We start from the raw sequence: 13992 nt of genomic DNA, 5'->3' as shown, positions 1-13992 counted from the left end.
GACTCTTGTCCAAACCCAACCTGAGGAAATCACTCCGATCAAGGTCTGGGTTGAACGGAAAAGACTGCGTGTTCAAATACACTCTCTGGGTTCAGATAACTCTAACATTTAGGGCTCATCTACCCTAAATTTAGCATCTCACACCCATTATTTCTTAACTAATGGAATCCGAACTTCAGTTCTTCTTATGGCTGCCTGTTGAATCGTGGTGCAAAAGTTAGACTAACCTTTTTTTTAAAATGAATATTGAAATGCATGCGCACACTTGACACAAACACACGTTGCAGATACAATCTTATGGGTTCCCATGATCTAAAGCAGCCCGCAGAACCCCTCCCCAGAACTGTACGTCTCCAGCTCAAGAAATCAGGGATAAGGTGTCATTTGAAACACCTCAGGTTCTAACACTGTCTTGTAGACGGAAAACACTCTTTCAATGTGCTGTTTCTACAACTCAACTGTTGCTGCAGACGCACGTACACTTCTGGCCTCTAAGACTAGAAGGTCCTTAGAGTTCTCCTGTTTGGGAGGGAAAGACGTTTAACCCAGAATCCAACTTTTTTGCTTTTGTGCCATCTGAACTACACAGAACCTCTTGGAAAGAACAATTGTTTTTTTATAAAGGGGGTATTTTCACTCTTGGTGCTGGATAATACTCTACTTCAAGCGTCAACTGCTCCACGAAGGCCAGAGAATCTGTTTAAAGGGGTGCCTTCGCCCTCCTCGGACTGCTAACATCGAGAAAAAAAAGAAGGGGGGATCAGTGGCAGGTATTCCCCCACTGGTGACTTATTGTTGGGCTTTTTGTCATTTAGGGGTGGGGGTTGCCACACTATTGAAACAATGAGAGTTTATACTTGATTTATGTGTTCATAGATGCTGAGTAGCAACGAAGCTGCATTTACACTGGCACCTGTCACTGGTTTGACCCAAAATGAGAGGAGAAGGTTTTAGCATGTTCAGATGTTTGGTAACTCTGATAATTCGGATTTTATTTAAAAAAATCCAAAGTAAAATTCCAGTTTTGCAATCCACCATAACTGTGTAGAAATGAGATTGGCGCCTAAGCTCATATGCTAGGCTAGTTAGGTTGCGTTTTTACCTGGTTAGGCCAAATCTGAATTATTCTCCTACCCCTATATTTACCATTCCAAACAAAGAGCTATGGAAAAATACTGTCTTCAAATTCGATGTTACAACCACTTGATGAGGACATCAACAGTCACGTTCATCTATGTTAGCCCGTAGCTCCCAGCGCTCTGAAAATACATCACATGGGTTTTATAACTTTAAAAAGTCAAGCTAAAGCATTAACATTTAAATGTAAACTTCTAAGCTTCAGAGCACACCCACGGGAAGAAATTAGTTTCTCCTACGCAGCGCAGTGCAACGCGGATCCCCCTTGAGGCGGAGGGTTACTCAGTCAAAAGGTCCTAAGGCTAACCCTTAGAAAAGCAATTTCCGGCTCCGCTATTTCTTCAAATGCTTTTACAATTGGAGGGGGTAGGGAGAAGCCATAAGGGTCGGCCGTGGTGCAGTGGTAGGGCGGTCGACTCCTGATCAGAAGTGAGCGGGTTCGACTCCGCCTTGCCCGCCCATGTGTCGAAGTGTCCTTGGGCAAGACACTGAACCCCGAATTGCCTCTGGTGGGAGGTTGGCGCCAGTGTTCGGCAGCGGAGCCACCACCAGTGTGTGAATGTGTGTGTGAATGGGTGAATGGGTCTGTGACTGTGAAGCGCTTTGGGCCCTCGAAGGAGGGTAGAAAGCGCTATACAAGTATACGCCATTTACGCCATTTGCCATTTAAGGGTCGGGAAGAATTCAGATTTGTCCTTAGCTTAAGATAATATATGCTAAGCTAGGCTAATTAACTTGAATTTTTTTCAGAAAAAAATGGTTAGTGTAAGCTAATATGTCCTAAGCTAACTAGCACTGCTTACTTTTGATTGTCACTGCAGAAACTTTATTTGAAAGTGATTAAAAACACATCAACACTGCCCTTATGCTTTCTTTAAATGTGGGTGGGGCTAGACCAGTGGGTGGGGCTAGACTAATAGGAGTGACAAACCAGAACTGATATAATTTCCTAGAGGAAGCCGTGTTGGTGTCCAGAAATTGAACAAAGTTTCAAATAAATTGTAACAGTTGATCTAAAACCACGGGAACAGGTTTTAGCATGTTCAGGTGTTCAGTAACTCTGATGATTTGGATTTTGACGAAAAAATAAAAAACCTTTAAGGTAAAATTCCAGTTTTAGAAGCCACTATAACTTAATAGAAATTAGATTGGTGTTTAAGCTCACATGCTAGGCTAATTAGCTTGCCTTTTACAAGCAAAATATAGTTAGCCTAAGCTAATATATGCTAGGCTAACTAGCTCTTACTTTTGATTGTCACTATGGAACCTTTATTTGAAAGTCATAAAAAAGAACGCATCAACACTGCCCTGACACTTTCTTTTCATGTGGGTGGGGCTAGACCAGTGGGAGGGGCTAGACTGATAGGTGTGACAAACCAGAGCTGATACAATTTCTTCGAGATAGCCAACTTGGCATGAAGAAACTGAACATTTTAGAAGAAATGTTGACATTTTAAAAGCGAATAAAGTAATTTCCCAGTGGAATATTTATCAGTGTGCCTCTTTTAAAGCACCTTTACCCGTTGAGACCAGGTGGAGGTGCCAGTGGAGAAAAACAAGCTCTGTCTGAATGAGATGTGGTTTTGTTTCCATGGAAACTTGTACTTCGACAAAGTCCTTCCATCATGTGCATTGTTCTGAATTCTTTTGGGAAACTTTTTTGTCGACGTTGAACATGTGAATACTTTGTGTGTTGTCAAAGAGAAGCGGACACACGGTCAGAGACGCGCTACGTGGCGGCGACTGCTGCCAACGCATTAATGTGAAACTTGTACAAAAACACAGCACTTAGTTCTCTTTATTTTCACAATTTTATTACTATTTTAAATGTTCTTATTAAAAAAGTATTTATTTTGTTTTTATTTAATAATTTTTCCGTTTTAAGAGGGTGCAGTGCCATCACATTAGGTCAGTAATGTTTTTATTTAACTGAATCATGACTATTAAAGCATGTGTTCCTGCAGGCTGTAACACAATCGGTGTGAGTCATTTTCTCAGTCATCTGAAACACAAAAAACCCACTTTACTTTTGTTTGTCAGAAATGTGTTAAACGCCAGGGGAGATCATTTCTGTTGAAACACCTTTATTGTTGCCCCACTTACTTTTTTTACACTATTATCAAGTCAAGAGTTTGATAGTATCTCCATTTCTTTTCACGTCCATCTGTCCGTTCCTGACAAACATCTTTGATGCTTCTAGGCCATTTTGGGAAATTTATTTAAAATCCGATTATAAAAATGGTGTCTTAACTTTAATGGTAATCTTAAAATCGTCAAAAGTTAAGCCTTTATCTTTTTTTTCCTTTCTTCTTTCTTTGTTTTCGTGAGAAAACAGAGGGACAGATGTCTCTCCTCGTCTTTGCGAACCCTCACATGATGTCCTGCTGGTGCTGCGTTGACTCACTCACAACCTGCAACACAAAACGCGTCCAAAGACGGTTAGAAAGTTTTAAACTCTCTTCTGTTTCAAGCCAACTGGAAAGTAGAACATGTTCCAGTACCCTGAATGGCCACTAGGGGAGTGGTTTCATGAGTTACACACACCAAAAAAGCACTTTCCTGTCTAACTTACAAAACTTTTTTTCAAGTGTTGTGCTTTAGTCTGATTTTTTGCGCAGTTTTTCCATTTATACCAATGTCTTCTCTGATTAATAAGTAGGTGGAGCCATGAGTTACTAAACCAATCGACACGAGTTGTTGACATGGATTAACTAAACTCCTTTCAATCTAGAATTTATTTTCCCCATTTACAATTCTGTAAAGAACCTCAGAGATTATCCGTCCAACTCATAAGAAATGTTTTGAACCTAATAAGACGCTCTCAAGTTAGATCATATCGTTAGGATTAAATTTTATATAAATGCAGTAAATAATCAATTAAATTAAAAAAAAATTCTAAACATTTTGATTTTTAATTAATTAAAAAATAGTTTGAGTTGTGATTGCTGACGGCAGTTTCTAAATAGAATTTTTCAGATATATTCTACATTTTGTATTAAAAAAATTAACCAACTTTAGTTTTAAAAGCGTCATTTCATTTACATTTGTTAGAAACTTATCTAATTTTAGCTACAGTTTTATTTGTGTAACATGTGGGTCTTCCTTTAGTAAAAAGTAGTGAAAGTAAAGTTTATTATACCTAGTATATCAAGTATAAGTATAGCAAGTATAGATGTAGATATGTACGTGAAGTATTCTAACAAAATACTTAAATTTACTATTTGAAGATAGTATATAAAAAGTACACTGTCTTACTTTTAGTACGACTAAGTATAAATGTAGTACACTGAAAAAAACTACTTTTTGCTAATTGATACCAGTGGGATTGTTAGAGAATTCTACTCATTTGTATTTTCTTTAATGTTTCTATTATCAGCTAATTATAAATTGGTGTCTACTTCATCGATATCAGTCAAAGCAGTACTTTTTAGTATGATGACGTCTAAAGACTTTTTTGTTGTTCATGAGGTCAGAATTCAGGCTTAACAATCACGTCACTTTGAATTCAGTGCGTTTTATTTGGAGTTTGAACAACTACCTAACAGGCTCATCGACTTGTATTGAGTTTAGTCCAGATTCTGACCATGTTCCACCTCGGCTAAATGATCCTTTAAAAGCAAAAGAAGGGCAGCAGGGATGTGCTAAATAAACAAACTAGATTCCTCTGTGTAGCCTATTAGCCAGCCAACAGTAAATGACCCAATCTTGTTTTATTAAGGGCAAAAAGACTTTCTAACGGTCAAGTCATACCTCATGGAAAAAACATAAATCCAAAGCTTATAGACTGTTTTTAAGACCAAAACTGTGTTGTCTTTTTCAATTTAGAAGAATTGCAAGCTCAGCTGAACCAGCTAACCCGGCGAAACACATCAAATTGCAGAAACAGCATTTTTTGCACTGAGGTGGGTTTGGTTTGGCTGCTGCTTTTTGGTGAACAAGTTACATCATGAATATTTGATTCATTGCATATTAATGAATCAAATTTGCAGTTTTTTTCTTTTTTTCAGAACAGTGAAAAATGTTTAGGTTTTTTTTTTGAGGGAAGCTTTAAAAAAATGCTGATCAATGCCAACAACTTGTTAGGGTTTGTTAACAAAGATGGTCAATATTTGATGACCAAAATATGGCCTTAAAAGTTGTTATTAACCCTTTGAAAGCTGGTGTCCTCATGCATGGACATCACATTCTGGGTTATATAACCAGAGAAGTAGTTTAATCAAGTTTCTGTGACGACGTGTAGAGAATTAGCTTGAATATTAGCTTGAGTCTTTAGAGGTTAAATGGAGACCTTGTAATAAATTAAGCTGAATTCAATAATGTCAATAAAAAAGTGCATTTTGGGGATGAATTTAAAGAACAAAATGAATAGTGGAAACTCTAGCCAAAAATTGTAAGCAAAAAATGACTAGAAATGTTCTACTATTAGCTACATTGCTCCAAGTTAGCTTAAACCTGTTGAACATTTCATTTTCATGGGTTAATTTACACATCAAGTTCTGCTCTGTTTGTATTTGATAAAAGCCTCTTTATAAGTTGAGAAAATTCCCCTAATTAAATGTATTTTGTTATTTCCCGTCTAGCTAGTTGACATTCTTAAATTTAAATTGTCCTCCCAGTCAGTAGCTGGCAGAAATATTGCATCATAGTTACAGATTTTTTTCTATATACTTTGCTCAAATTATAAAACTAATTAAAATAAAATTTAAAAAAAAGTTAACAATTTATTTACCTTGAATTAACTTGTGTTTTTCAAATTATATGCTAGCATTAGCATGTTGTGTCCTATCTTGTTTGCATGCTAATGCTAATATTAGCATACATTGATATGTTATGGCTGCCATAGTTAAATATAAACAAACAAAAACACATAAATATTACAAGGCTAACAAATATAAATTTAATTTCCTGGGTTACTACAGAAGCTACACTGGAAAAAAACCCCTCAAACTATTTATTATTTTACTTTATCAATACGCCAAGAAGGCTATTTTTAAACCAGAATGATCTGAGTTTACATACATCATAAGCTTTTATATAGTAGAACTTTTATTTTTACACGTCATTAATACATATTTTTGTATGCTAACCAATGCTAATTACAAACACAAAGTAACGTTATAAATATTTGACGTCCAGAACTCATGCTAAAAGTCAGGTTTTGTGAAGATAGAATAAGGACATAAAAAGTAAGTCAACAATAAATTCAAATTACATTTCTTTTTTTTGTAATTCAAATAATCTACAGACTGGTGTGATTTTTCTTCTGCCCTCGAAGGTTTGAATTCATTTTTTCAATAGAGGCTCTTGTTATTGTTTTACCTCGCCGTCACGCGTCTCGATGGTCTTGATGAGAACGGTTTTCTTTGAATGCATCTCAGAGGAGCGCTGCTGGTGCTCAGGGCTGGTCTCTGTGCCAACACAAGAAACAAAATCCTTTGGAAACATCATCCTTTGATTGGTAAAAACAAATCTAAAAAATGTAAGGTGCTTGTGGAGATCATAACTAGTATGATGCACCATCTTGTGCAATGAGACCTTCTGCTATAGATGAAGAGAGTACGCCATCTGGTGGCGTTTTCAGGCTACAGCATCTGAATTCATACCTCTGAAAGTCAGAGTGGAGTAGGTCTGGACTGGGAGTGTAATCCTGCAGAGACACGCCAATGTCACTCAACACCCAGATTTAATGGATGATGGAAAAAGATCTGATTCTGGTAGCAGTTTGTGGAAACGTCACCTGCTCTCCTCGCCTTCCAGCAGCTTCCTGTAGGTGGCGATCTCCACATCCAGTGCCATCTTGACGTTGAGCAAGTCTTGGTACTCCCGCAGGTGACGTGCCATCTCGTCCTTCATGTTGGCTATCTCGGCCTCCAGCCGGGCTATGGTGTCCTGGAACCCGGCGGCCTCGCGTCCGTGCCGGTCCTCCAAGTCCCTCATTTGGCGCATCAGGGACTCGTTCTGGGTTTGACAGATACATGTAGGTTTTGAGTTCATTGAGGTTGTGCGGTCAGAGTGAGAAGCTGTGACGGTCTGACGCACCGTGCCTTTGAGGGAGTCGATCTCGCAGGTGTAGGCCTGGATCTGGTGCCTGAACTCCATGGTCTCCTGCCGGGCCTGCTTCAAGGCCTCATTGTTCTTGCTGACAGCCTGATTCAGGTCCGACACCTGCAACGTTAAAATTCAGCCTTAACTCTCGGTTGACATTCATTGGACTGAAGTAACTCTTCAACCTTTTTCACAATTAACGTAGTTCTAGTGAATTCTGAAATGGAGAAGTGTTTTTGCACTGATATCATCACTGTACATTAGTAAGTCCAACAGAGTCACATTCCCAAATCGTCACATATTGACGAGAACCACTCTGAGTCACTTTTTGATGTTTTGGGGGTTCTCAACTTGTTGTTTTTTGATGCACTGGCTTCTAAAATCAAATCAGAGGTCTGGGCGATTTCTCGGATGTGGCACCTGACGTGGACTGGTCCTCAGGACGAGGCCGGTACCCGAACCCTAACCTAATAACCGTGCGACAACCCGGTCCGCAAACCGGTATCACATCTGGTAGCGGACGCAGGCAGTACTGGATGTGCAGTTCCGCTATTGTCTGGTACCACATGATGCCAGTTTGCTGTACCGGTACCACGTCCAGTACCAGGTAAAGCTTAGGTTACCGGTGCAGTCCACGTCCTGGTACCGTTTGCGGCCCGGAGGTTGGAGGGTCCTGATTTAATTGGAACAGCCAGTGTGTCAAAGAACGAGTTGGCCCAAAATGTCAAGTTTTGATGTGGAGGGGTCCTGAACCACGTGTCCATATGTGACGACTTGGGAAAGAGAAATGTTGGTAAATCAGCTGATTCTATTGGCTTTGTGCCGTTTGGAAACACTTTTCAATAGTAATGTGTTGCATATGGTGTGATAGTTTGCTTTTCTCCGTGTCAGAATCAGCAGAACATCAGATCACGTTGATGGTCTAAATTGTCAAAAAGTTACTGTAAGTCAAGGAGAATGGGTCATTTAGGTGTTGCCGGTGACATCTCCGGTGTTAAAGGGTAAAAAGACTCATGAACTTATGTTTTTCTGATGGTTTCTCACTAACACCCTCATAAACAGATGAAGACGCGTCTCTATTGACCTTGGATTTGTACCACTCTTCAGCGTCAGCGATGTTCTTGGCGGCGATGCCTTCATACTGCGTCCTGATGTCCCTCAGTGCTGCCGTGAGGTCCGGCTTGGACATGTCCATCTGGATTTGGACCTGAGTCTCCTGCATCTGGGTCTGCAGTTCACGGATCTCCTGCAGAGATAAAAATTGGAGTTTCTTTGTGTTCAGGTTTAACAAAACATAGTTTTTCAGTTTAATACTATGTCTACACAGGCCGGAATGCTCCGTCAAGTGACCACCTTCAATGTAAAGTACGTTTTGGATGTCCGTTTCTAAGACCCTTTTTACACTCCAGATACAAATCGTGCGTCCATTTAAAAGTTAAACCAGGTAGAGCTTTGACCAATCGGTGACTCAGATTTGGTAGTGAGGTAAGGATGGCTTCCCTTTTAATCCTCTAAAGTCCCAACTGTGTGAAAATCGATCTTTTAAGAGAGTTTAATAATTGTGGTTTGTGCCCAAATTGAACTACAATACCAAGTCTTTCGTGTATCAGAATAGAGCTGAGAAAGAAAAACTCTGGATCAAGATTCACACGATTTGCACTGTTTTGACATTTCGCACCAAACCTCTTCTAACTGTAGATGGTGCACATGCACTAGTAATAGAAAAGAAGAAGTGCTTTGTGCATTCTTGAACATATATATAAAATACCTGGTGTGGAAGTAGCATTAGACCACCAACAAAGAGCTATTAGACCTTCTGGATTACAACAATGTCCTCAGACATCACAATGTATCCAAGGCATGCTTGGTTGTCATGAAATCAATTGTCAAAGACAATCAAACAAGAAAATATCCAAACAAAACTTATTCAGACAGACATCCTCTAATTTTAGTCCACATCTGAGAGAGACCCCTACCACATGAGAACTATGAGAGTAAAACTTCCGTGATTGTCGTCAATCAGAAGTAAGTGCTTAGACACTCGGTACTTGATCAACCTATTAAAGAATTTCTATTGTGTAGTTCAAGAAGAAGACGAAGAAGAATCCGAACCTCTTCATGGATTTTCTTCAGGAAGGCAATCTCTTCCTGTAGAGTCTCGATCCGCCTCTCCAGATCCAAACGGGCCAAAGTGGCAGCGTCCACGTCCTGCGGGATAAAGATGTCAAAGGTTAATGTTTTCTATGGAAGTCTTAACACTTAAAAAGTATCATTATGAAAACCTGTCTTTCTTAGATGTATCTGAAGCACGAAGGTACAACAAGACATTCAATTTATGTCTTAATTTAAAGGTAAAAGGACCGTTTTGTCATTTGTTTTCCCCAGCTTGCCAGTGTTAATAAAATCTCATTAACACTAGAGCCTCACTTCCACTACGCAGTATGGCACAGTATGGTTTAGAATGGTCCAGGCGATTCAGGTGAGCCACTAAAGTTGAACTATCTTGGGAATTGTGTAGTTTGTGGAATAAAAAAAGACGAACTTTGGGATTCTTGGAAACAGATGTATTACGGTGCGTGGATGACAGCATATTTGATTAATTTTCATTAGTCAACAGCCTGAAAATATTTATAAATATATTTTTACTGAGGTGAAGATAAGGAAAAGGAAAATCTGGCAACAAGGCCAGGTGGGCCCACATGGTTTTACAGTTGGCAGAAAATGTGGGCCTAGAATGGGTTTGTCCACAGTTTATGGGGTGACCCATGTGGGTTAAGTGGGCCACCCAGGCTAATGGTCCCTGAACAGTGGAGCCAATGTGGGTTAACTCAGATGGAGCCACCATGGAAACTGCGGACCAACCCAATCAGGGCCCACATCAAACCATATGGGGCCTACTTGGCCTTAATGGCTGAGAAATAGAATCTGGAAAACCAAATAATAAAAAATGGTTATTTAAGCAAAATATGTTTTCTTTTACTGTTTTTATCTGAAATTAATATTTTACAAAAACTCCTGTGATGTGCTAACTCCATGAATCCATCGATATGATCACCCACCGCTCTGAAAGCAGCCAGGTTGTTTTCCGCGTCCTCCTTCTGAAGAATCTCCTCCTGCAGTCTGAACAACAGTGAAACAAAAACTAAATAAATAAAAGTACCTTTTAGACGTTTGCACGACCATAAAAAGACAATCAAAGAAAAACACGCTACTTTGGGAAGTATTTACGGGATAAAACTTGATCTCATCAAGTCTTTAAATCAGAAATCACCCAGCTAAAGGGATGAAATAAAACCCTAAACCCCCAAACTAGGGGTTGGATTTATCCTTCTTTTGCCAGCAAAAAGCTCCTGAGTTTGCTCAGAAGTTGTGCCGTATTTCAGAGGCGCTCTTTAAAAGTGGCATTTCTAACATAAACCTCGGAGACAGAAAGAGAAAGGACAGATCACCGGAGCGGCGGGACTCTTTCCTCTCCTTTTATAGAGCTGTGTTGTGTAAACGTGTGTGAGATGAGGTCAAACTCAGACGCCGACACACACTCTGCCTTTTTTTTAAGGGATTTGCTCAAAAAAAATTCTAATAATTTCTACTTATCTTTCAACAATAACAAAACTACCTTTTTTAAAGGCATTTTTCTGGTTCTTCTTGTGTCGAATCTCCCTCCTGTTTGTTTACATGACATAATTGCATAGACAAGTGAAATAAAACAAACCAATTTACAACAAACAGCTGATAGCTCTCACCCTGGCCTCCCAAAAGGCTGCAGAAATCACCCCCTACCCTTCATTTCCACTCCATCCACTAAGCTCTTAACACGCTTGAATTACTCTGTTCATGTCAGCACTGTTTTCATTCGGCCTCTACTTTACCTTCACAGTCAGAGCATCATTTAAAGTCAGCATTTTCCTGTTTTTTTAAATCAATCAGAACACGAGTCGTGTGTTTGCTGCAGTGCTGTTTTTTCCCTCACCTTAACAGATTCCCCTGGTGTCCAAAAAGTATTTTATAATAAAGGTTTAACGTAATAATTAATAAACTGTGAATATTTAGGATTGAAACAAAGTACTTGTTCACTTCTTAGACTAACGTTTCCTTAAAGGTTCCTTTAATTTGTTAAACCTCGGAGGGTCGTAGAGAGAGGCCACTTTAAGTGACGTCAATGAAAAAGGAATATACGACTGTTGTGGTATCGTGAAGTATTTGCAGGGATAATGGAAGTTATATGTCCTTTCGGCGTACACACTCAAGCCAAAAGTAGTATACAAGTTCTGACCCCCGACTGATGCGTACATGATACCTAAGTACCCATACGACGTCCATACAAACTACACTCTGATTGTCTTATTTCTTGGTTTCTAACAATCAAGAAGGGCTCACTTACCATAAACAGGCTTCTAACGTTTTGGTGGGTTTAAAAACTCAAATATCTGTGTCTGCATCTCACCAATACTTACTCCTTATAGGCTGTGTACGTGTTTGCCACAGCCCGTCACCTGCTGTACACTTGTACACCGCATGTGTCAAAGTCAAGGCCCGGGGGCCGGATTGGGCCATTTCTAACCGGCCCTCCAGATCATTTTATTTTACTGTTATTATTGGCCCGATGTTATCTTAGCTAGCTTATTACTAACTCGCATTATTTTGGCAAAATACTGAAGGTTAAAGTTGATTTATTCTGGAAAAATATTCCCGCCTGTTTTTATTTACATTTAAGGTAAAAAGTTACGTTTTAAAAGTTTTAAGAATGTAGTTTTAGAGTGGTCAATAAATGTTTATCCTGTTCGGTCCGTGACCTAAGGTGTGTTTTGGATTTTGCTCTCCTGAGTTTTTTGTTTTATAGGTTGTCGACAGTTTTAAAATTCTTTGTGGGCCACTGGCAGATTTGCCTATATCTACCCATACCCATGGAGGCAGTTGTGTTGAAGGCATAAATGTATTCCAGAATGTTCTAGACACACCCTCACCTATCTCACGCTAATGTCTAAAACAGAACGTCAGGGTTCTCTGGCCTGTGCATTTATTCTTTTATAGTTTCATGCAGGACTCTAACAAAACCAGTAAATACTCAGTGGCCTAATTTCTTTTGGAGTTCCACAAGGCTCTATTCTAGGCCTCCCAATTGTCTATAGAAAAAAGAGCAATTTTATGCAGATGACATGACGATTATATTTCTTTAGCAAATCTTTATGATTTGCTTTAACCCTTGTGCTATCCTAGGCGTGGTTACATTATAAGTTGGGTCATCTGGACCCCATAAGACATCACACTTGTCAAACTGTTATTATCACCAGATGAGAGAAATATTCACTGACTATCATTTGGTTGGTATTTGCTTCTCACCTGAGTTTAAGCTTGTCCAGGTCTTCAGCGAGGTTGTCCCGCTCCACCTCCACGCGTGACCTCTGATTGGTCAGGATCTCCACCTGCCTCCTCAGCTCCCTCATCTCCTCCTCGTAGAGGTCGGCGATGCGGGTGGGCTCGCGGCCCCGCAGGCGCTCCACCTCCACGGACAGGGCCTGGTTCTGCTGCTCCAGGAAGCGGACCTTTTCGATGTAGCTGGCGAAGCGGTCGTTCAGGTGCTGCAGCTCGGCCTTCTCGTTGGTGCGCGTGGCCAGGAACTCCTGGTTTAGGGCGTCAGCCAGGCTGAAGTCCAGGGTCTCGCCCATGCCTGCGTAGGAGCGTCCGACCGAGGTCCTGGAGGTCACCAGCGGCCTGTTGACGTAGCTGGAGGACACCCGGTAGGCGGGCGCAGAGCTGGTCCGGGTCACCTCGTAGACCCTGGAGCTGACATGACCGCCACCGCCGCCGCTGTGGCCTAGAAAGGAACGGTTGAGGGAAGGTGAGGCGTAAGCGCCGTGACCAAAGGTGCGGCGGTAGGAGGAAGCTGTCTGTGCGGAGGAGCCGTAGGAGGTCATGTTGGACGGAGCAGAGAGAGCTGCAGGAGGGAGGACCACTGAAGGAGACGCTCCTGCTCTCAGCTATATGTGGGGAGCGAATCCCTCACTCCGTACCTCCTCCTCCCCTCTGTGAGCAGCTCCTCTCCTCAGTTCATAATCCTTTCTCTACCCACTCAGTCTTTTTCCTTTTGTTAAATCAATGATTTTCTTTGTGTTTTCCTATAAATGATTTGGCTCAGAAAACTGTTTTTTCATATAAGTGACTATTAAATATTTGTATTGTTATTTTGATTTAATATTTTAATGTTTTTTTTCCAAGATCTCACCAAGATATTGTGGAATTCATTAAATCTCAGTGATTAAACTAGTTATTTAATGAGACAAACCAAAAGTAATACGTCAGTTCCATTCCATTTTCCATACTTTTCAATCATCCCAGACTGTGAAGCTGACAGTAAAACTGTTATTTTGAGGGAGCCATTGAAAGCAGAGATCATTTCAAAAGGCCCTTAACCTGATTTGCATATATGTACGATGGGGTAAAAAAGTATTTAGTCATTCACCAATTGTGTAAGTTCTCCCACTTAAAAAGAGACGAGGCCAGTGATTTTTATCATAGGGATACCTCAACTTTGAGAGACAAAATGAGAAAAAACTATCCAGAAAATCCCATTGTCAGATTGTTAAAGAATTTCTTTGTAAATTATTTCAGAGAATAAGTATTTGGTCATTAACAAACAAGCAAGATTTCCGTCTCTCACAGACCTGTAACTTCTTCTGGAAGAGGATTCTCTGTCCTCCACTCGTTTGGTGTACTAAAAAAGTCTTTAAAAAACAGAACATTTTATTTTCTGGATTTTTTTTCTCATTTATCTCTCATAATTGAGATATACTGTATCTATGGTGAAAATTA

The 13992-nt window shown here is 40.1% G+C and overlaps 1 protein-coding gene across 1 annotated transcript; it reads right to left on the bottom strand.

Moving 5' to 3' along the window:
* Positions 1 to 3204: 3204 nt before the first annotated feature.
* Positions 3205 to 13245, bottom strand: desmb (desmin b). Its single transcript, XM_024289144.2, has 9 exons — positions 12523 to 13245; positions 10242 to 10302; positions 9295 to 9390; positions 8267 to 8428; positions 7177 to 7302; positions 6875 to 7095; positions 6741 to 6784; positions 6457 to 6545; positions 3205 to 3548 (listed from the first exon to the last, which is right to left on the bottom strand). The coding sequence occupies exons 1-9, from the start codon at positions 13095 to 13097 to the stop codon at positions 3507 to 3509; spliced, it is 1416 nt and encodes a 471-aa protein (XP_024144912.1). The 5' UTR covers positions 13098 to 13245; the 3' UTR covers positions 3205 to 3506.
* Positions 13246 to 13992: the final 747 nt, after the last annotated feature.

Source organism: Oryzias melastigma, linkage group LG2 (genome assembly GCF_002922805.2).
Source record: "Oryzias melastigma strain HK-1 linkage group LG2, ASM292280v2, whole genome shotgun sequence".
In the NCBI taxonomy this organism is placed as follows: domain Eukaryota; kingdom Metazoa; phylum Chordata; class Actinopteri; order Beloniformes; family Adrianichthyidae; genus Oryzias; species Oryzias melastigma.
This window is presented reverse-complemented; position numbering and strand designations above follow the sequence as displayed.